This window comes from Misgurnus anguillicaudatus, chromosome 5 (assembly GCF_027580225.2).
Source record: "Misgurnus anguillicaudatus chromosome 5, ASM2758022v2, whole genome shotgun sequence".
In the NCBI taxonomy this organism is placed as follows: Eukaryota; Metazoa; Chordata; class Actinopteri; order Cypriniformes; family Cobitidae; genus Misgurnus; species Misgurnus anguillicaudatus.
Window position 1 is genome coordinate 30,566,802 of NC_073341.2, and position 21,919 is coordinate 30,588,720.

General features: G+C 36.8%; 1 protein-coding gene across 1 annotated transcript; it reads right to left on the reverse strand.

The window, feature by feature from the left end:
* Positions 1-1,508: 1,508 nt before the first annotated feature.
* On the reverse strand, positions 1,509-14,901 carry LOC129413893 (glutamate-rich protein 3). The gene is made up of 12 exons (XM_055167705.2): positions 14,723-14,901; positions 13,684-13,777; positions 10,726-10,851; positions 10,367-10,438; positions 10,151-10,279; positions 8,854-9,021; positions 8,502-8,690; positions 8,138-8,318; positions 3,705-3,891; positions 3,383-3,594; positions 3,132-3,287; positions 1,509-2,144 (listed from the first exon to the last, which is right to left on the reverse strand). Exons 1-12 carry the CDS (start codon positions 14,740-14,742, stop codon positions 1,759-1,761), a joined length of 1,920 nt encoding a protein of 639 aa, XP_055023680.2. The 5' UTR covers positions 14,743-14,901; the 3' UTR covers positions 1,509-1,758.
* Positions 14,902-21,919: the final 7,018 nt, after the last annotated feature.

The window sequence follows — 21,919 nt, forward strand, 5'->3', positions numbered from 1 at the left end:
ACCGCTCACCTTTCGAAACACAGTGAAGTTATGGTATCCACCGCCATAGGACAAACACGTTATCATCTGAGACAGCATAGTGGCGAAATGTGCTGTGTGGAGCGGTTTGTCCTTTTAGGGCTACTGTAGATAGATACACGGCGGTGAAAAATGGCTACTTTCATGTAAGGGGACCCGCTGTGTATGTATATAAATTGGCTTATTTTAAGGTAATAAAAACAATACAGTTCATTATGTAAGGTCTTTATTAGTGGCGGCTGGTGGCTTCGTTTTTCGAGGGCGCATGATTCGAAGTTCGTCACAACATGTATGTAGCCCGTCATGTGTGTGGTTTGTAATTTCAAAATATGTGTTCGGCGCGTCGAGCTATCCCATGTGCATCACTTGTCCTGCCAAAACAAGTGCCCGCTGCAGACACATCTCAAGAGTTCACGATAAAAGAGACCCTCGCGTTTGCCAGATACTCGCATAATCTCATGCGTAATCAGAGTTTACTGTTAAGGGAGTGTCTTGCGTGTATTTTGTGAACGTGAGCGTCTCTTCCATCACGAACGGTTTTGACGCGGGTGCAGCAGGCACCCATCCTGACAAAACACATGATGCACATGGTTCACATGATGCAACAAACACATATTTTGAAAACTTGAGTAACACACATAACACTCCGAACACATATTTTGAATTTGCGCCCCTCAGAAGGGCAGTCACGAGCCACCACTGGATTTTATACACCACTGAAAACATAGTTATCTATATTATATTGCATTTCTGTCAAGAGATCGTCCTAAAATGTACACACTGCACCTTTAAGCTAATACTGAAATAATGTGTAATTAATAAACATAAAATAGTTTGTTTTCTTTGTGAATAAATCCATTATGATGTATCAGAAATAAAAACAGTAAATCACAGAGCAGACTGCTTTGTATTTCCACACAGGTATTAAATTGGCCAATACATGAAGAAGCCAACATGTGATGCATGTGGATGTTTTGTAATTTTCTTAAGTAATTTGAAGTATAAAAAGCAGATGAAAAACAAGTTTAAACCTGCTTGACAGATTGTAAAAGTCCAAAAATTTTGGTTTATACTGAGCAGTGTGCATCTGGCAACACAAATAACATGCGTGAGCACGTGCAATCACAAACACATTCAATTTCCACATAGCGAATACAAGCCCAATAGCAAATCAATACAATGGTGTGCGCAAGACCACCCAGACTTAAACAAACCGCTCTCTCAATGGCCTTGAGTATTATTACAGAGAAACACGTGTAACACATGTTTTTCTGCTTTTAAAGGCGGAGTCCATGATGTTTGAAAGCCAATGTTGATATTTGAAATCATCTAAACAAACACGCCCCTACCCCAATAGAATTTGGACCTTCTGTTGATAGACCCGCCCCACACATACGCAACCCGACATTTGATTTGATTTGATTGGCTATAAGTGTGTTTTGGTAGTCGGCCCGTCTCCTTTTCCAACGCGTTTTTCAAACATCGTGGGCTCCGCCTTTAACACAACCAGAACTCATAATAACTAAGCATCAATCCAAAATATAAGTTGAACAGATAAATAAACAATTTCAGAAGATTATTAAAAACCCTGAAGGCATGATGAAAAAACTGCACTGTTTAAAATATGCTCGACTGTTTATTTGAAAGGAACACAAAACAGGATTTCCAGTTCTGGTGTTGAAAAAGCCAACATGGATGAAGACAGCAGGTTTATTCACAGCAGGCACACGGCACACAGGACTAGTTTTCATGCAGATACGCACCTGTGTCTGATTCAGGTTCTGGTGGATTATCATCAGGTTCAGATTCCTCCTCGGCCTTCTCACCTTGAGTATGTTCATTCTTCTCTGTATCTTCTGATGTTTCCAATTCACTCTTCTCCACGCTGTCCACGTGATTGTCCTGCGTCTCAGAGTCATCCTCTGCATCTTGAGGTTGTGTAACAGAGCTGGACTCCTCCATCTTAACTGTGGTGAGGTCATCTTCTGGTTGAACGTGAATGCTCTCCTCTAGAACATCAGCGGTGGCTACTTTGGTATCCTCCTCTATTTCTCTGTCACTGTTGTCACTGTCTCGGCTAGACAAACTGGACGTTCGACCAGATGAGACAGATGGTGACCTTTTATCTTCGGATGGATAAAGAGAGAAATTCAGTTCAAACAGTCCTCCTATCTGCTGGTACACTTGTCAAAAATATTGTAACATTTGAAATAGTCAACATTTGAAGTGGATCAAAAACGTTCATCAAAGTTGTCCTAAGACAAGAACAGGTATTGGGTATTGCAGGGTTCCCAAGGGTCCTTGAAATCCTTGAACGTTTGTGAATCTGGGGGGGGTTCAAGGCCCTGGGAAGTTTTTGAAAATATACATACATAGATACAGGTCATTGAAAGTGCTTGAATCTATTTTATGCAAGAAGTTTTCTGGAAAAAATCCATATTATTCCCTGTGTAGTGTAGGATAATACGGTATCATAAAAATTCTTGACTTGTTAAGCCCACGTGCTAAACTGTTTGCTTTAAATGCTTTTATCTTCTGTATGCGAATGTTGATTCATACCAAAATGCTTTTTTGTATAGTTGTGTTTGACACATGAAAACGTCTCGGGTTACGTATGTAACTGTTGTTCCTTGAGAAGGGAACGAGGCGCTGTGTCTCTCTTGCCATACTTCCTGCATCCCTGTAACACCGTCTCTGGCAATATTTCAGATAGCAATATACTTCCTGGCTCCCGCGTCACCCTGTCTTTGTCGTTAAGCCTCACCATTGGTTTGAATTTGATATACACATTCAGATGCACTTACCCCTGGAGGCGTCCCCAAAGTGTCAGTGTAGTGACGCAGCGCGAGTTCTCTCGTAAGGGAACTGTAATAATGTATCTTAAAAAGTAACACAATGTAACCTTGCTCTCACTTGAAATGTGTCCCCACATTTAGTCCTTGAATTTGCGGGTATTGGACCTGGAAAGTCCTTGAAAGGTCCTGGAATTTGAAATTTTGAACTAAGGTGTGGGAACCCTGGTATTGGTTTTAAGACAACTTTTAGGAAAGGTTTTTATCCACTTCAAATGTTGACTAGTGTAGTTAGGGTTGACTAATAAAACAAATACTAACTAGACATCCTAGCGTCCTCAACTTCACTGTCAGAGTCTCTGTTGTTTTCATTTATGTCATTTTCTTCATTATTGGCAACTGAAGAAGACTTTTCCTCCACTTCCTCACCATCCTCAACTTGTCCTTCATCATCTGCCTCGAAGTCTTCCTCGTAGTCTATATGAGAGCATAGGGTACATAAGTTCAAACCAATGAATATTAAAGACACAATATATCCTTATGGGTGCATGCATTTAAGGTGCAATATATACCATCTTTAGGCTTTTTCCCTTCCGGTGTTTCTCCATTGTGGTCTGTTTCCATTTCCTGTGATGCACGAGGCTCTGAATTTGAACGCATCTCTATATCCTCATCTACATCTGTGGACTCTTTGGCATCAGGGGATTTAGAACTAGGCACCTCTTCTTTGACTTTTTTGGGAGGAGGGGTGGGTTTTTTGTCCAAGCCCATGGCAATAATACACCTGTAGAAATCACACGTCACAAAAAAACATAATGCATCATGAGGACAAAAATAGGATTTTCAATGGCAGAATTAAAGCACTTTTGCTATATAATTAGTGAATATGTTTACTTGTAACAGGGAGATGCTCCCTCCACACTGGAAAAACCAAAGTGTCCATGTCTGCCCCCGAGACGAGCGCCTCTTCTGTGTTTGAACTCACAGCATGAACTGAGCCGCTCCACTTGCAGGCCGTTCAGGAAGAATGTAAGACTAAAGGGAAATCCCTGATGACGTCTCGACACAAACTCGAAAATTTCTGAGTACAAAAGAGGTGTGCGGGTTGAATGCGGGACATTGTAACATTTTAAAGGTGTCATATTATGACATTTTTTTTAGATGTAAAATAAGTTCCCAGAGTACATATGTGAAGTTTTATCTCAAAATACCACTTTATTATAGCATGTTAAATTTCCCATTTTGTAGGCCTGAGCAAAATTATGCCGTTTTTAGGTGTATCCTTTGAAATGCAAATGAGTGAATAAAATGCAAACAATGATCACAATGATGGTGCAGTAAATTTTCTCTCTCTCTCTCTCTCTCTCTCTCTCTTTTTCTCCTCACTAAATAGCAATGCCGTGGTTGGGTAGTGCAGATTAAAGGGCGGTATTATTGTAATTGGCGTTGCTACATACCTACTAAAACAGGCAAAATCTGAACGACCTAATTTTGTCACATGCTTGCAGAGAATAGTTTACCAAAACTAAGTTGCTGGGTTGTTCCTTTTCACATTTTCTAGGTTAATAGCAGGGGCGTAGCTAGAATTTTATTTTTGGGGGTGTCCCATCTTAAAATGTCTCTCTCTCTCTCTCTCTCTCTCTCTCTCTCTATATATATATATATATATATGTATATGTATGTATATATGCAGGGGTTTAATTGGGATTTGTTATGTGGGGGGCTCTGCGGGGAGGGTACTTTAAGGGGTAACATGTTTAATACTGATGACAGCAAAGCCACTGGTGTGTTTTAATGACATTCTGGACCTCTGATAGGATTTGATAAGTTTCAACTTTAAATCTGTGCCAGAGATTGACCACAAATATTTTATAAAGAGTGTCTGAATTTTAAATTATGCAAATCTATGAGTTTGACACCCTATATCCATTTGTTGCACATGTCATTATGCACAATTGATCAAACTTTAAATTAAGTAAAAGGAATCAACCTCCTTGAATAATTCTATAAGATAGGCTACCCAAAAAGATTAAATTAACAAGAAAAAGTACAACACACAGTACTGTATCATCAACATGTCTAATAAATTAGCAATAGAGATTCCCTATGCTGGTCAGCAACTAAAACAATCGTAAGGTTTGATTTGTGTAATCAAAATACATAAATGTATTAAACTATACAATGAGTTATATGAAGTGTTATCCAGTTAACATACTGTAATTAGATGAGTGACATACATACTTTAGTCCTTAACACGTTTCTAGTCTTCTATTAAGTTTCCTCAACGTGGGCACCATTATTACCCCCCCCTCTCTCTCTCTCTCTCACGCTCTCTCTCTCTCTCTGTCTCTCACACACACACACACACGCTCTCTCTCTCTCTCACACGCTCTCTCTCTCTCTCTCTCTCTCTCTCTCTCTCTCGCTCTCTCTCTCTGTCTCTACAATGTCAAATGATCCTGTGTGAAAGCCGTTCTTGAAGTTCCTGAGTTTATTCGCTCGAGTTGTATAACTTGCGCGAAGACGCGTTTAAAAGGAAAAGCGCGTGTTTCTGCGGCAATTGCGCCGCCCAATTCGCGTCATTTGCATCGCCCCGTGCGGGGACGCGTCTGATTGCGTCTTTGCATTGACTTTGTATGTAATCTACTCGCGCAAATCATTGAATTTGCGTTGGTGAGTATGCCCCATAATGAATGGAAACACCTTATTCCCTTCGCGTCAGTGCACACACACCAGCGCAGCGAGTACACACGCACAAGCGCAGCTGGTACACTGGCACGAGCAGAGCGAGACCTTCAGCCTATGTGCCGGAGCTTAGCCCCGGACGGCCCCGGCCCAATTTAAACCCTGTATATATATATGAAGAGTTTGGTTCCAAAACGCAATAAATCCATTTTGACAAATTTCGGTAAAAACGTGTTTTCTATACCAAGAAAGTGACAAGATGAAAACCACTATTTTCTGTTACAAACTTTCACATAGCATCTTTAGGTTATAAAAACATAAAAAATTCAAATCCATAACTTGATTTTCAAAGATTTATTATAAAAACTAATTCTTTTTTCCACAAAATGCAATAAATCCATGACAGATTTTTATTTCAAAATGCTATAAATCTATTAAATCAATGTATAAATGTGCATTCATCTTTACCCATTTTATATTTATTTAGTTGACTAGTGGTATACAATGATTAAAAAATAAACATTAATGGCATTAACCAAAACACTTACAGTACTTTGTTATATTAAGAACACAATGTTTTAGCATGAGAAGCTTGATGCTGTCTGGAGAACAAGCAACCGAGTGCCTCTCGCGGAAATTATTAGCTGTTGATGGCTTACGTTTCTTTCCCGTCACAGAAAACCATCACAGGTTTGGCAATGCTATTAAAGTATTATTTTGTTTTGTTTGTTGATCACGAAGTACAAAGTAGATGAGGAAAATTAGGATTCCGTGTACTCAGCGCGCCGCCATGTTTGTTTACATTGCGTGGTCCGCTGTAATATCAGAAATGGATTTATTGCGTTCTGTAAAAAAGGAGTAGTGGCGTTTGTCGCATTTTGGGAAAAAAGGGAGAAAAGATGACAGAATATCACGGCGGGTATTGGATTTTGCATAAAATTAATTATTTACTTTTAACTACTGACCTGATATAATACTGATTTTGGCAGTAACTCATTTTTTTTCAAAAATGGCGTTTATCGCGTTTTGGAACCAAACTCTTCATATATATATAGCTTAACACCTATAAATAAAACAGCTTAACACCTGTACACATTTAAAGCATATTTACTTCACCGTTTCAGCAGAACATGAAGTAGATTCAAATGATAAATGATATGGATGGCACATTTTCTTCTTCTCGCTCATCTTTCCGTGCTTTTTTGAAAAAGCCTAATATTGTACTTTGCGAGCCAGCTGCCATTGTCACCAAATATTAATGAACTCTCATGCAAAGATGACAGCATAAGTTACGCACAACAACATGTGACATGAGCTAATCCAATCAAGTTTGAAAACAGCTGTCAATCAGACTAAGAAATCAAAATTTTCTTATTTTATTTATTTTAAGCAATTGGAAATCTGAGGGGGCGGACATGTAAATGAGGGGGCCAAGGCCCACCCAGGCCCCCTCATGGCTACGCCTCTGGTTGATAGAAGCACTGGGGACCCAATTATAGCACTTAACCATGGAAAAAGTCAGATTTTAATGATATGTCCCCTTTAACAATAACTAACAAAGTAATTAGCAGAATTTATGTTCTAATATACAGTAGTGCTAATGTTTAACATATAATTAAAGTTAGTTAAAACATTTTTGTTATCTAAATACAGTTTTTATCATATCAAATTAGTTTATATTATCAGCATAACAATAAGTAAATGATTAACTAAATTTAAAACTATTAGTTTAACTAAATCTATTCAGAAATTTGTAAACTTTAGTATATTACAATTCTGCTTTAAAAACATCACGGGATTGAGTTTATGTGTAAAATCTGATGACTGATGTTATCCTAGCATTATTTAAAAATGTCCCAAAAAGCATCTTATGTGCTTCTATGGAATCAAGCAAATTAAACTTTAAATGTGACATTTTTAAACCATAACACTTTATGTATTTCCAGATTAAAAACTGATTTTAAATCCCACAATGTGGACTCATACTTTTGAATAACCTTAGATCAATAATGTAACTCAATTAATGCCATCATTTGATGCGTTTCCATTACCCTTTAAATTGCGCAAATTGAAATAGCGAGTTGAAAATGCAGCCAATGTTAAAGGGACACTCCACTTTTTTTGAAAATATGCTCATTTCCCAGCTCCCCTAGAGTTAAACATTTGATTTTTACAGTTTTGGAATCCATTCAGCTGATCTCCGGGTCTGGTGCTACCACTTTTAGCATAGCTTAGCATAATCCATTGATTCTGATTAGACCATTTAGCATTGCGCTCAAACATAACCAAAGAGTTTTGATATTTTTCCTATTTAAAACTTGACTTTTCTGTAGTTACATCGTGTACTAAGACTGACGGAAAATTAAAAGTTGTGATTTTCTAGGCAGATATGGCTAGGAACTATACTCTCATTCTGGTGTAATAATCAAGGACTTTGCTGCCGTAACATGGCTGCAGGAGGCAAAATGATATCACGCAGTGCCCGAAAATAGTCCCCTGCCATTGAAAGTTACTAAGGGGACTATTTTCGGCTGCTGCGTAATATCATTTGTTGCATTTGTTTTTGAAATTACTTATCACGAGAGAACAAAACTACAGTAGTGCAATGTAAACCAAGCTAGTGAGATATGATTTACACTGACCTCCTTCATTTAGCTTCCCTTTAAAGACACAGAGATTCTCTCCTCCACAATGCTGCTGAAAGACCTTCACCTCATCTGTGAGGTCCATCAGATCATGAGACAAGTGGACACTCTTGCCAAAATAAACCATTCTTACTGATACTCTACTCTGGGCGGATGTCCTCTGGAGAGTGGAGGGCTGCTAACAGAGGCACAACAGAATATATGTTAAACCTTACATCCCACTTCACATATGAAACAATACAGATATAACTGTGTCATAATTTGCAAATGCCAGTAAACATATGTGACATGACTAATCCAATCAGAATTCAGAATCTGTTAACAAGTAACTTCCTGCAGTTTGAAAAACAACTTTATTAACCTCCGTTGGTGCTGTAGTTGGTCTCAACTTTCGTCCTCTATGTGTACCATTCAGTCTCGCTCCTCTGTCTTTCTTTTTAGTGAGCGGAGGCACAGGGGTCACGTAGTTGTTAATGACAGGAAGACGGTAGGGCGAGACAGTACTAGAGAAGTCTGTCAAGGTCGTATGTCTTATGGTGTCTCTGTCCAGCTAGAAAACACAAGAGGATATCATTGGCTACACAGAAGTTGCTTACTTCTAAATGTCTAAGCCTTTAAAACAGAAACAAATAAGACAAGTAGAGACATATTTATGCTTTGTCTCTCAGTGCTGTCTGGTAGAAACAGGTAATGGGAGCTCAGGATGGTCCCACCATATAACTGAGGGGCTGATCTGTTTCATTGGAGGACTCCCGTTGCCGTCGTCTGTATCTAGGGGAGGTTTTCCTCAGAGAGGTCGTGGCACTGTTGCTGTTCAACGGCTTGAGTCGAACAGGTCTCTGCATCTTTCCTGGAGCCGTGTTGGGCCGGGAGGAACTCGGCTATGGACAGAAGCCATAAACACACCAATGAATTATAAATGTGCTGATTTTAATGGAGAGAAAGAGCTATCTAGAGAAAATTAAAACAAGTTAAAGGGATAGTTCACCCAAAAATGAAAGTAATGTCATTAAAGACTCACCCTCATGTCGTTCCAAACTCGTAAGACCTCCGTTCATCTTCGGAACACAGTTTAAGATGTTTTATATTTGGAGCTTGTTGACCCTTCATTGAAAATCTATGTACGGTATACTGTCCATGTCCAGAAAGGTAATAAAAACATAATCAAAGTAGTCCTTGTGACATCAGTGGGTCAGTTAGAATATGCTGAAGCATCGAAAATACATTTTGGTCCAAAAATAACAAAAATGACGACTTTATTCAGCATTGTTCTCTTCCGCGTCTGTAGTGAAGTGCATGCGCGAGACTAAAGTCATGTGACCGCAGTGACGCGGATGACGTGCCATCCTTAGACATGTTTGCAAAGTTTTTTTTCAAACTTACAGCGTGCGTCTCCCTCAGATTGTTAACAAAGCCCGGTCCCACACAAAAAAAACCCAGCTGGGGCGCACCTGATAACACGTCAGCCGCGTCATACGTCATCCGCGTCACTGCAGTCACGTGACTTTAGTCTCGCGCATGCACTTCACAGAAGAGAAAAAAATGCTGAATAAAATCGGCGCAGAAGAGAAAAAAATGCTGAATAAAGTCTTCATTTTTGGACCAAAATGTATTTTCAATGCTTCAACAAATTCTAACTGACCGACTGATGTCACATGGACTACTTTGATGATGTTTTTATTAACTTTCTGGACATGAACAGTATACAGTAGATTTTCAATGAAGGGTCAACAAGCTAACGGACTAAATATAAAACATCTTAAACTGTGATCCGAAGATGAACGGAGGTCCCACAAGTCTGGAACGACACAAGGGTGAGCCACCAATGACACCATTCTCATTTTTGGGTGAACTATCCCTTTAAGTTCATGCACTTGTTAGAGCAGTATAGCTCTCCAGACTCTTCATTTGCAGTGGGCAGTATAGGCAGGTGGGTAATGACTCCATTTAACTAAAACCCACCCCAGAAAATGAGGCTATGTGGATGAAATAATTTTGTGGGACACTCACAGATTCTGTCGACTCAGAATTCTCTGCATCAGGCCCAGAATGGCGTGTGTGAGAGATCTTTGGTCCCGTTGGAGGCCGAGGTGAAAACAATAGCATTGGTTCCTCATCACACCTCTTAGAGCGCTCAGCCTGTGTATAATGCAAAATGTCAAATATAAAATAATCATATTATTACTTAATCTAGGCTAGATAGAGTCGAAGAATTTAGTTAAAAACCTTTATTTTGTGTATTTGCTCCCTCCTTGCAAATTCCTCAAGTTTTCTTTTGATCTCGGATTGATGAAGACGCTAAAAAGTAAACATGTCATGGTTTGCTATTCGTGAACCATTTTTTGCCTTTGTATATAATCAATTATTCACTTGAAACACCACAGAAATGGTCTAATACAACATAGCTTCTAATTCAGCTGCTGTGGACTATATAATACACATTTATACATATTTTGCAAACACTTGCAAAGAAACTTGCAGTGGATTTAAGTTATAATACATGAATTCCTTTGATATAAATCCTATCACCTTGGTGTTGCTAGCGCCATGATCTATCCCACCTAAACTAAATTGAAAGAGCGCACCTCCATGTCCAGCACCTTGTGGAAGATGGCTTGAGCCAGACACTCTCTCACATGTCTCTGATGTGCCCTCTGGATCAGCTTGTGTTTGTACTCCTTATCTGGAACGATCCGTCCACTCCGGCTGATCTGAAGCACATGCACCTGCATTTACTGACTGAGTCACCTGATCTTATAAATCAGGACAAAATTGTTTTCCTTTCATCTCGGAATTGTGATTAACTAAAGTGATCATTGTGGGAATGCTAATTACTTGTTTTTCTATTCAGTGCGAGGGATCAATGTATATTACTTCATATATGAAGAGCTCAGACGCAAAACCCTCTAGGTGCACCTGACATTTTACTTTAATGGGAATTAAAAGGTTATTAGTCAGTAATTGAAATGCTTTATTCTTACAAATATCACTTTAGTCATTTCAATGGTATTTAACAAATTTGACTTTGTCTTTCGCTGCAAAACCCTCTAAGTACATGCAAAAAACTCCACTTCTAATAAAGCCTCCACACTGTAAACAAAGTTTAACTTAAAAAAGAGTAAGTTACACAAAATACAAAATATTTACACAGGGTTATTTTTGAGTTAACTACTATTTTTAAGTTCAATTAACTCAAAATTTTAAGGCAACCAGGTAATTTACTTTTTAAAGGGATAGTTTGGCCAAAAGGGATATTAAACCCATGATTTACTCACCCCGAAGCCGTCCGATTTGTCCAAAAAATTTTTGACTAACACATTTTCAGTTATTTTAGAAAATGTCTTATATCTTTCAGCTGCTAAACAGTAAAGTTACGGGGTCCAGCTCCTTCAAGTCTAAAAAATTTGCATATATCCTTCCCCAAAGAAATTCAAATGGCTCCAGGATGATAAACAAAGGTCTTCTGAGGGTAATTCGCGCGGTGTTGTTGTAAAAATATCCATATTTAAAACTTTATATACGAAAATAACTAGATTCCGGTGACGCCGCCATCTTAAACTCCTCTGTATTCAGGAGAGAGTATCAGCGTAGTGTACGCACTTTGTTTGACAAATGCAGAGGGTGGGGGCACAGAGCAACAGCAGAGAAACCTCCGTAAGCTGTGTACGCTCTCATTTTGAATGCGGACGCCACTAAGATGGCGGCATTACCGGAAGCTAATTATTTTTGTTTATAAAGTTTTAAATGTGGATATTTCTATAACAAAACAGCACGGATTACCCTCAGAACGCCTTTGTTTATCATCGTTGACCTGTTTGGATTTATTTTGTGACGGATTGATGCACATTTTTTGGACTTGAAGGACGTGGACCCCATAACTTTACATTTGATAAACTGAAAGAACTAAAACATTTTCTAAAATAACTGAAAATGTATTTGTCTGAAAAATGATGGACATATGCATCTCGGACGGCTTCGGGGTGAGTAAATCATGGGTTTAATATCATTTATGGCCGAACTATCCGTTTAAGATGAACTTTTTTTACAGTGTGGAGGCTTTATTTGAAGTGGAGATTTTTGCATGTCCTTAGAGGGTTAAGTTTTGTTAAATACCATTGAAATTGACTAAAATTATATTTGTGAAAATAAAGAATTTCAATTACTGACTAATGGCATTTTAAATAAAGGTAAAAGTCTCAAAATTCTATAAATATCCCACTGATCCCTAGTATGGTTAATCTTAAAAGCTGTATTCTGCTGTTTATGTTTTTATAATTTTTCTGTGTTTTTTCTTGCATCTATTAATGTAAAGCTGCTTTGAAACAATTAAAACAGAAGGAAAATTGTATAAACGATGGGGTTTGTATGTCAAGGTTCAAGAGGTTTTACCCGGTTGAAAGGGGTTTATCGAATATTCAATTTGATTTTTTATTTATATATATGTTATATACTATATGTATGTTATATATAAATAAAAAATAAAATTGAATTAAATAGAATATTCGGTAAACCCCTTTCAACCGGGTAAAACCTCTTAAACCTTGACATACAAACCCCATCGTTCACTCTAAAAACAAACGGTGCTATATAGCACCAAAAGTGGTTCTTTGCTCGTAATCATAGAAGAACCGTTTTTTGTGCCATATAGCACCGGTGAAGCACCAGTGAAGCACCTGTGTAGAACCATATAGTGCTATGTAGAACCAAATGTGGTGCTATAGTGGTTCTATATGGCCCCTATATGGTTCTACACAGGTGCTTCACGGGTGCTTCACCGGTGCTGTATGGCACTGAAAACGGTTCTTCTATGGTTGCGATTCAAATCAACAGTTTTGGTTCTGTATAGCACCGTTTGTTTTTTTAGAGTGTTTATACAATTTTCCTTCTGTGCACCTAGAGGACTTTTCTGAAAAATCCTTGTGGAGTTTAACTTCTGCCAACAAATCCTAAATGGCCTGAGGCCAGGATTAAGCAGATTTGAAGCGAAAGTATTTGGTGAACGTATAATATGTGCATTTGGTCAATATCATTATCTCATGTTTGAAGAAGATGGCATTTAGCAACTTTATAACTTTTTTTATACATATTTTATATGTATTTTTACAATCTAAAAAATGCTGGGTTATTTTTAAACCGGCAAGATGGATGAGCCCAGCTCGCTGGGTTGTAATTTAAACCATGCTGGGTTGTTTCAACCCAAAATGCTGGGTAATTTTAACCCATTCCAGAGTCAAATGTGAATTTTTTTTTTTGTTAAATGCGCACCATTTTTGGGTTATATGCAGGCTGGTCTCGTCCCTTTTTGACCCATTGTTATCCCTTTATTGAAAATAACCCAGCATTTGTGTATATAAAAGCATCACAGTCCCTATTATTATCTGTATCAAAACGCTGACTATAAACACATTACTCAATACTACGAATACATAACTTTTTAAAAAGTATTGTTTTCATTCAGTTATTGCAAACCATTGCAATGCACAAGCCTGTGATATTTCAATAATTGTTATGTATCTTGCAGCCCTAATGCAGTATGCACATACCAGTCCAACTTTTTGAAGATGTCTTCGTATTCTTGCATTGTTGAAGTATCCGCTCAGATGTTTGTCCGTCAAACTATTATATGCTGCAATAAGACTGAAACAAGGATGGTTTGATGAACTTTTCAGTTTAATTTCTTTCGTGATGCATTGATGCATTTCTTTCCCAGTAAAATCAGACTATACCAGCTATCAGGAACATTAACATATACATATACATATACAGAGGTTGTCAAACCAGGACTTTTTGTCTCATGAGTATAAGAGAAGTCCTAGTTTAACTTAAATGTCTTAACCTTATATAAGCATAACCATGCATTATAGAGCTGTGATGTAGCACAAGTTTGACCATGCTGATGGAATGATTGACTGATCCTCAGGGCCATCAGTGGTGTGCACACTACATCTGTGTCAAGTGTACTACTGGAAATGCTGGACTGTTTGTCTGCCTGGCTTTTTCCGATACAGATTTGATTTCCCCAGCGTTTGTAAAGAAGACAAGAGAAGCTGTACACCAATCCTCAGGCCAAGTAGATACCATTACTGGTGTCTGGTTTCTATTGGAATTGAGTGTGGATGGATAGCACACTTAACCTGTGCCCCCCCTAAGAACTAATCCATCTCTTTAGTATTGGTCAGTAATAATACATGATTTCTCAGCAAGACAGACAGCTGTCTTTTTATGATAGTGTAAACAAATGGCATAAAACAAATGACACATTTGACATTATCAGTTCAGAGATTGCTTCAACATGACTGTCTGTGGTATGTTAAACAAATAACCAGTTAACACATGAACAATAGCCTAGCCTGCATATTGCTGAGAGGTTGATCTCTTATTGTTGATATCTCCACAGTAACAAGGGCTTTACATCATATTGTCGTTCCATGAACATAAAGCTAGCTATACAATTATAATTTTAAATATGGCAAGGATATGTAGGGCTAAATATGTAAAAGACACGACACTTTTACTACTTAGTTTGTAGAACATTTAAGTAAACAGCGCAACTAGTTTACTAGGTCTAGTTTAGTTACTTACCCTGGGTTGAAATGACTCATTTTGTCGCAGAGTAGTGATGTTTCATATGAATTTCTTATATTAATGATAAGAGCGCTTTCTTTAATCCAGTGGACATTAAAAACTACGCGTGCATCTGTCTGCTTTCCCCTCAAAGCTCAACAAGCTTTCCTCGCGCGGAACTGATGACAGCTAGCGTCGCCATGGTGACTCACGTGACCACAAGTCCCCACATTCTTTGTTGCGGGTGTTATTATTTTTAAAAAATGTATTTATATTGACAAAGACTTTATATTGTAAGAAATAATTTTGTATTTCCCTATGTCGCTGACAATCCACATAGGGAAAACATATCTTTAATTTAGACTATATGGTATTTACAGTGCTTATTATTTAAAAACCTGTCGATGATTTAATAAATTCAAAGGTGTAGAAAAATTTTAATTATGAAATTACCTTGAAGTAGCCTAACGTGTCAGGTGTTTATGTCAAAGTTTGCTTAAAGCTGTACATTAGCGCCCTCTAGTGTTTTCACCAAGCAGTCTTCGGTCCAGAAAGGAAAAGGGCAGGAGACAAAAAGGCCTCATCAAAAAATAATGATGGTGAAACCTGGAAAACTTAAAAAAAAAAATGCACTCACCATGCACCTCTCAGATCAACCATAACCTGCAATGACCTTTACAAACAGGAAGTAGTCCAAATAAATGTTCCCCTTTTCTTAAAGGGGCGACGTCCATTGTTGTAACACCACAGACAGGAATTTGAGGGACACAATTCAGGTCCGTAGCCAGCCTATTGAAAGGGGGGGTTCTTTTTTTTTAAAAGTGGACCTTTTTTGCAGTTTTTTTCCTCCTTTTGTATTTAATTATGAGCAGGGTCATACGCAGGATTTTATAAATACCGAGGTCCATATATGTATTTTTCTAGGGCATGCACCCCAGGAAAAAAAAAATTTCTCTGCTCTACATATAGGAATTTCAAAAAACATCAGAAAACCAAAGAATCAAATAACTATAGATTTCAAACCATGTCAGTATTCAAAAGATTTGTGTTGGTCATTATAGGAATGCATTGTAATAATTATTTTACCATCCTGGGCACAATGGGCTGTCAGTAAAGTAAACATAGGCTTACTGAATATAGGATCATGTTAGTGAATTAACTAAAGGCCATCAATAATTAGTTTATTAAATTAATTCAAAATATGCACACTTAATACTTATTATACACTTAATATGCTGAAATACAGCATCAGTAATGCAGGAAACTAGAATTGAATAAATGGGTTGGCAGAGACTACTTTAGGGGGTCCTTATCCGATGAAAGAAAACTGTAATTATTAAAAAAAGCATAAATGAATATACGATTACTTCACATTACCCCACATTAGATAAATATTCTTCTTGCCCTGCATGCATTATACTAACTGTGTAAGATGTAATGCAAGCCTTAATTTTAAACTTCTCACATCTGATTTAATGTCTGTTAATGAAGCAAAAGGCTTCTTGTTAACTGCAGTAACTTTAGTAAAAGTTGTTCAGAAAATCAAAATTCCACGATAAACCTTACTTACTTTTAATAGCAGAGCTCAACACTATAGTTAGCAGGGGCGCCGTTTGGGGGGGTTCAGAGTATGCCAGGCATATGGGCCCATAAGTACGCTAGGGGGCCCCATCGTCATCACTTTTCCGTTTTTTTGATTGTACACGTTTAATTATTAACACTAGTAAAATGTAAAGTAAATTAATATAAAACTACCGTGAATGACTTTGTGTTGAGTAAAATTGAGACACTTTAAAAAAACAGCGTGCAATCATGACCTAGTAGATGCAATTACATATTTGGCGGTTCTGGTGGTTTTTAATTTGATTTTGCGGATATGGATATGGGTGAGTAGACAACATTTTTGTTTGGGAACAGTTTGGCGGGTTTGCTATGCAAAGTTACCACAAATAGTCGACAGCCCTACAGTTTGGCATTTCAAGGTAAGAATTCACATGCCACTAAAAGCGTTCTGATCCGTAAACTGTATGTTTCATGAAAAATGAAAAATATTTGTGATAATACAAAAGGACAGCAAGAGCTTTATTTAAGGAAATATTAGCATAGCGACTGCTGACAACTATTGCATTTCTAAGACGGACAATAACTTAATAGGCGGAGTTAAAAATATTATTTTCTAAATAAACATGAAATAGGAGAATAGTCTAAGCCATAATTGAGTTAAATTTTAATCACTAAGAGCTGGTTTTAATGTGACAGCGCATCATTTTCAAAGTGAAAGTGATTCATTTTTATTCAGGGTTGCAACGGAGGTTTTGCCCAAAATTGTAAACTTGCAGCTATTATAAACGCTATATCAGATTGTTTTTAACATGCATCCTAATAGAGAATGTCCGTTTTATATTTATGTTTGAGTATTGTTGTGTTTAAATATTGTTGTAATGTTGTTAATGTCTTGTCTTAATTTAATTCGATTATTAAGACTCTAATTTTAAACGCCATATATTGGGCGTTGTAATGGATTGAAGGCTAATATGACGTTACAAATGGACTCGGTCATTAGACATCATTTCCGACTTTAAATTAAGTTTTGTTTGCTTCAAATGTTTGCTTCAAATTAATTTCGTTTAATATAGTTTGTCTCTTAATTTTAATCAATGTTTTGTTAATAAGTGTTGTGAATATTAAGAAAAAGAACATAAAAAAGAACACGGTGCACTTCATTACGTAACAAATATTAACTACTGCAATATAGCCTACCAAATGCCAAAACAGGCAGTATTATCTTTGTAATGATAGTTGTTGGATGTGCAAAATCATATTAGCCTTCAGTGCACAGAAATAAATTTGCATGCCCATCAGCAGCACATTTGATTGCGGCATTTTTTTTACTTCAAAAATCAACGTCATATTTAAAACTTTAGCCGATTGAGCTTTTTGCAATTTCTGTGTCACTGGCGAAGGGCGTGCGCGGGCGAAGCGCACACTCTTAAAGATCAACGTAATATTAATTTTAATTTTGCCGGCTACGCTTTTTGTCATGAGCGGAGGACGGACGGAACACATACCACACACACAGAGAACAGCGACATAAAGAGAATATAAGGTATTTGGTGTTTTTCTGAAGAATACAGTCAGTTTGTAAGAATATTTTTAAATGAACTATAAGATCATCAATATGAACTCTGAAGAATGAACTATTAGGCTAAACATAATTGTACACATTTCGCTTCTAAAACCGCACAGAAAACTCGACTGCCGCGACTTTCAAAGCACTTTCCATAGATTTCCATAGTTCAGAAATTCATCTCCATGCATTATTCTTTTTTAGTGATCTATTTAAAATCACGTGAATGTTTTCTGCCTTACCAGATTAAAATGGTAGGCTATTCGTTTTTCAAATAAATCTTTTTATTTTGCTTCATGAATTTATTTATAGTGCAAATGCGACCTGTAAAATTAAATAAACGCACTCAACTGAGTAATTTTATATAGCTACACATTATGGTATGAAAATCAAACAATCCTCTAAAGGAAGGGGCCCAAAATTCTGTCTTGCATACCCCCCTTGAAACTGTTCATTGCGCCCCTGAAAGTCAGTCAGGACCAGTGAGTGACTTTCTCTTCTTTAGTTGTTTTAATGACTTCAACAGGTACTGTTTATTGGGCTTAAAGACCGAATGCAATAAAATGTTTAAGCCAAATGATGAATATGGGCTCATTTAAACTCCGTGCACGCGCATTACCGGTGGATGAAGCGTTGTACCGCGCACGTGATGCGTCGCGTTTTCAAGTTCAAGCTTCGCAGCGGCTGTCAGTACAACACATTGAATCTAATCAAAAGATATCTTAAATAATTAAAAAGTGGCGTTGAATTTTGTTAATAAACACGTTGAATAATGGGAAGTGAATTAATGGAGGGAGTTAAAGCAACGCATTAAATTTGGACACCCATATGTGCTCAGCTGCTAATGTTTCTTGTTTCTTGCGTTTCATATTTCACATCATTAAACTGCTGTATAGTCAGCGTTTGATTACTTACATCTTTATTGCACTTCCACTAACTGCGCATCTGACCCCTGTGTTGCACCTCTGTCTGCCTGGTCTGGTTTTATTGGTCATCTCGGAATAATTGTGACTTTATCTTACTTAATGGGGTGCAGCTCAGACCTGTTGGCTGCTTGTGACACCACACTACCGCGAGATCTATTTAAAAGCATACTGAGTCATTTACTATTGAATCGGTCTCGCGGTGCTAAGACGTCACAAGCCCATCGGTCTGCGCAGCGCAGCCAGAAGTCTAACGAGCGCTGAGCGTTGAGTCAAATAAAACGAGCAGAAAATGACAGAAATCATGCGTCCAGCTTCAATAATGCATCATATTAATTTGAAACAGGAACCCAGAATATTTGTCACAAGCATTGATTAAAACAATGATGACAATAATCAAGCGAAAAAACGACTTAAATTCTGGACCTTTTGGCAGAGAGGGGGGGTTCGTTCGAACCACCCGAACCCCCCCTGCCTACGGGCTTGCAATATATATATTTTAAAACTATTTAATAAAATTGAACATGTTAAATAAAATATATATTCACAATATAACCACTTTATTTGTGTTAAAAATGTTATATTGTTGCAATTACAATCCATGATACCTCTCTGAGGTAGGCGGGAAAATGCATATTTTGTTACAAATGCAATCCTTCAAACTCAATTAAATATGTATTTTAAAACAAAAAATGTAATTGTTAATAGTGCACGAATTGTGTTTATCCTACAGAATACAGAAATTATACAGAAATTGATTGGTGTTTAAAGTTTATTTCAACTGTTGTAAAGTAGAGGGACACCGCTTGCCACCACAAATAAATAATGACCCAAATGCGATGATAGCAGTCTAATAACTGCTATAAAAGTATTTTTTATGAAGGGTTGACCTTAAATATTAAAACAATTACTTACAACATATAGCCTACATTCATGAGTTACTATTGCAGCCTATCTTACACTTAAAATTTCTACTGTTCATAAACAAACAAAAATTAATAATTTATCAAACACTGAAAAAACATACATTTGAGATGTATACATCATCTGAAATCTGAATAAATAAGCTTCCGTTGATGTATGGTTTGTTAGGATAGGACAATATTTTTGGCCAAGAAACAGTTGTTTGGAAATCTGGAGGGTGCAAAAAATCAAGTTATTGAGAAAAATGCCTTTAAAGTCTAAATTAAGTCCTTAGCAACACATATTACTAATAAAACAAAGTTTTGATTTATTTAGGAAATTTACAAAATATCTTAATGAAACATGATTTTTACTTAATATCCTAATGATATAAGTAAATTGATCATTTTTACCCATTCAATGTATTGTTGGCTATTACTGGCTATATATCCGCCCTACTTGACTGGTTTTGGGGTCCAGGGTCACATATTATTCGTATCAGTAATAGTGCCACAAGAATGATATATGTGGTATTTTCCTGGTCTTAAAAACATTTGAGAAATTAATGTTATATATATATTAAACTACTTAAAACCCATACTCAAAGTTGGACCACGACAAAAAATTAACCATTAACTTTATACTGTTTAACATATTTTACTAAAATTGTCGACTTCACCGAAATCTTCAATTTCGTTTCATAGGATGTTCTGTAAAGCTTGCCTTGGTGATCAACAGGGTGGCAGCTGGAGGGTCAGTTGGGTACAGGAATGATGTGGGAGATGGTATGGGTGGGATTCTCGTGGTGTGTGGGGGGCTGCAGTCAGTAATCAGTGTTGGATTGGGCTTTATGCTGTAATTCAGGAGAAGGTAATCGCTGTCTGATTAGGGCATTTACTCAGAGCACTCTGATTGGACAGACAGAGCTATACTGCGCTCTCCTGCATACAGTCCAACAGCAATCACAACACAACTCAAAACATGCTGGAAAACCCATATTCTGCCTACAGGACAGTCTCATAAGGACGTGACCCTGCATTGCAACAAGAAGAAGCTGTCTTGTATAAGCGCTGCTTATTTTAATTTATTTAAAAAAATGATTGAAAACTCTCAAGCCTCTTGAGAAACTATGCTGAAACAAAATTGTTAAATAGTACAAATAAAGTGCTGTAAAATTACAGAAACAAACTGTATTTTTGTATCATGGAAAAATCTGTAATTTATTGTGCCCGTTATTTTACGTATTTTGCCGGAATTTTACCGGGGTTTTTTTTAAGGATTTTTTTACAGTGTACATTAGAACAAAGAATTACACAAGTTACAATGAAAGACTCCAATTATTTTGTTGTGAACGACTACATTTATTTGTGATTATTTTATATTTTTGACATTAGAAGGGTCTGTTGAATTTCAACAAAAGCAAACCTCGGAAGTGACATTAAGTCACCCAACAGCAAATGTAAAAGACTGAGAGCATCACAAGACAAATAAAAGATGTGACTAAAATTCAGGGTTTCGTTTTTTTCCTAACATTTTTAAGAATTGAATTTGAACTTGTTTTCTCTGCAAAAGATCGAAAACACTGCATCTTGTTTTCCCCATTTCAATTTTCATGCAAACAAAAACGTATTTTTTTATTAAGAATTTGGCAGAAATGTTGTCGAATGAAGCAAAATTTATTATTTTCCATAAACACAAACCTATAAATAGTAAATCTAGAAAAACTGAAAGGCACAATTAAAATGGTCTCTTATTTTTTTTCTGATGCTAGGATGACTTGAAGGCACATGATGTATTTTCCTCATTCTCAGCTTTTTGTAGCCTATATATATTTTATAATAATATTCTAAAATATATTTACTCTATAGCTAGAGCATATCCACACAATATCCTACAGTTTTACGCATAATGTAAATACATATTTAGATTTTTATAATAAATATACACATTAGTACTCTCCCACTTATGCATAGGCTATTCTTATTATTTTATTTTCAATATAAAATATTATTTCTCTTTTTTGTGTTATAGGTTATACTTGTGCTTCCAGGAGCTACAAGTACAAACATAAGAAATTCTTTCTGTGTTTCTGTGCACACTTGGTAAATAAAGCTCATTCTGATATATATATTAAACCTTTTTTTTTTTAATTATTTAACTAAGGAACAACAACAAAAATACGTGTTATTGCAGTTAGGCCTAAATGCATCTAAACATTATTTAAACAGTATTTTGTTTTGTTAATTGGTTATATTCTGAGGA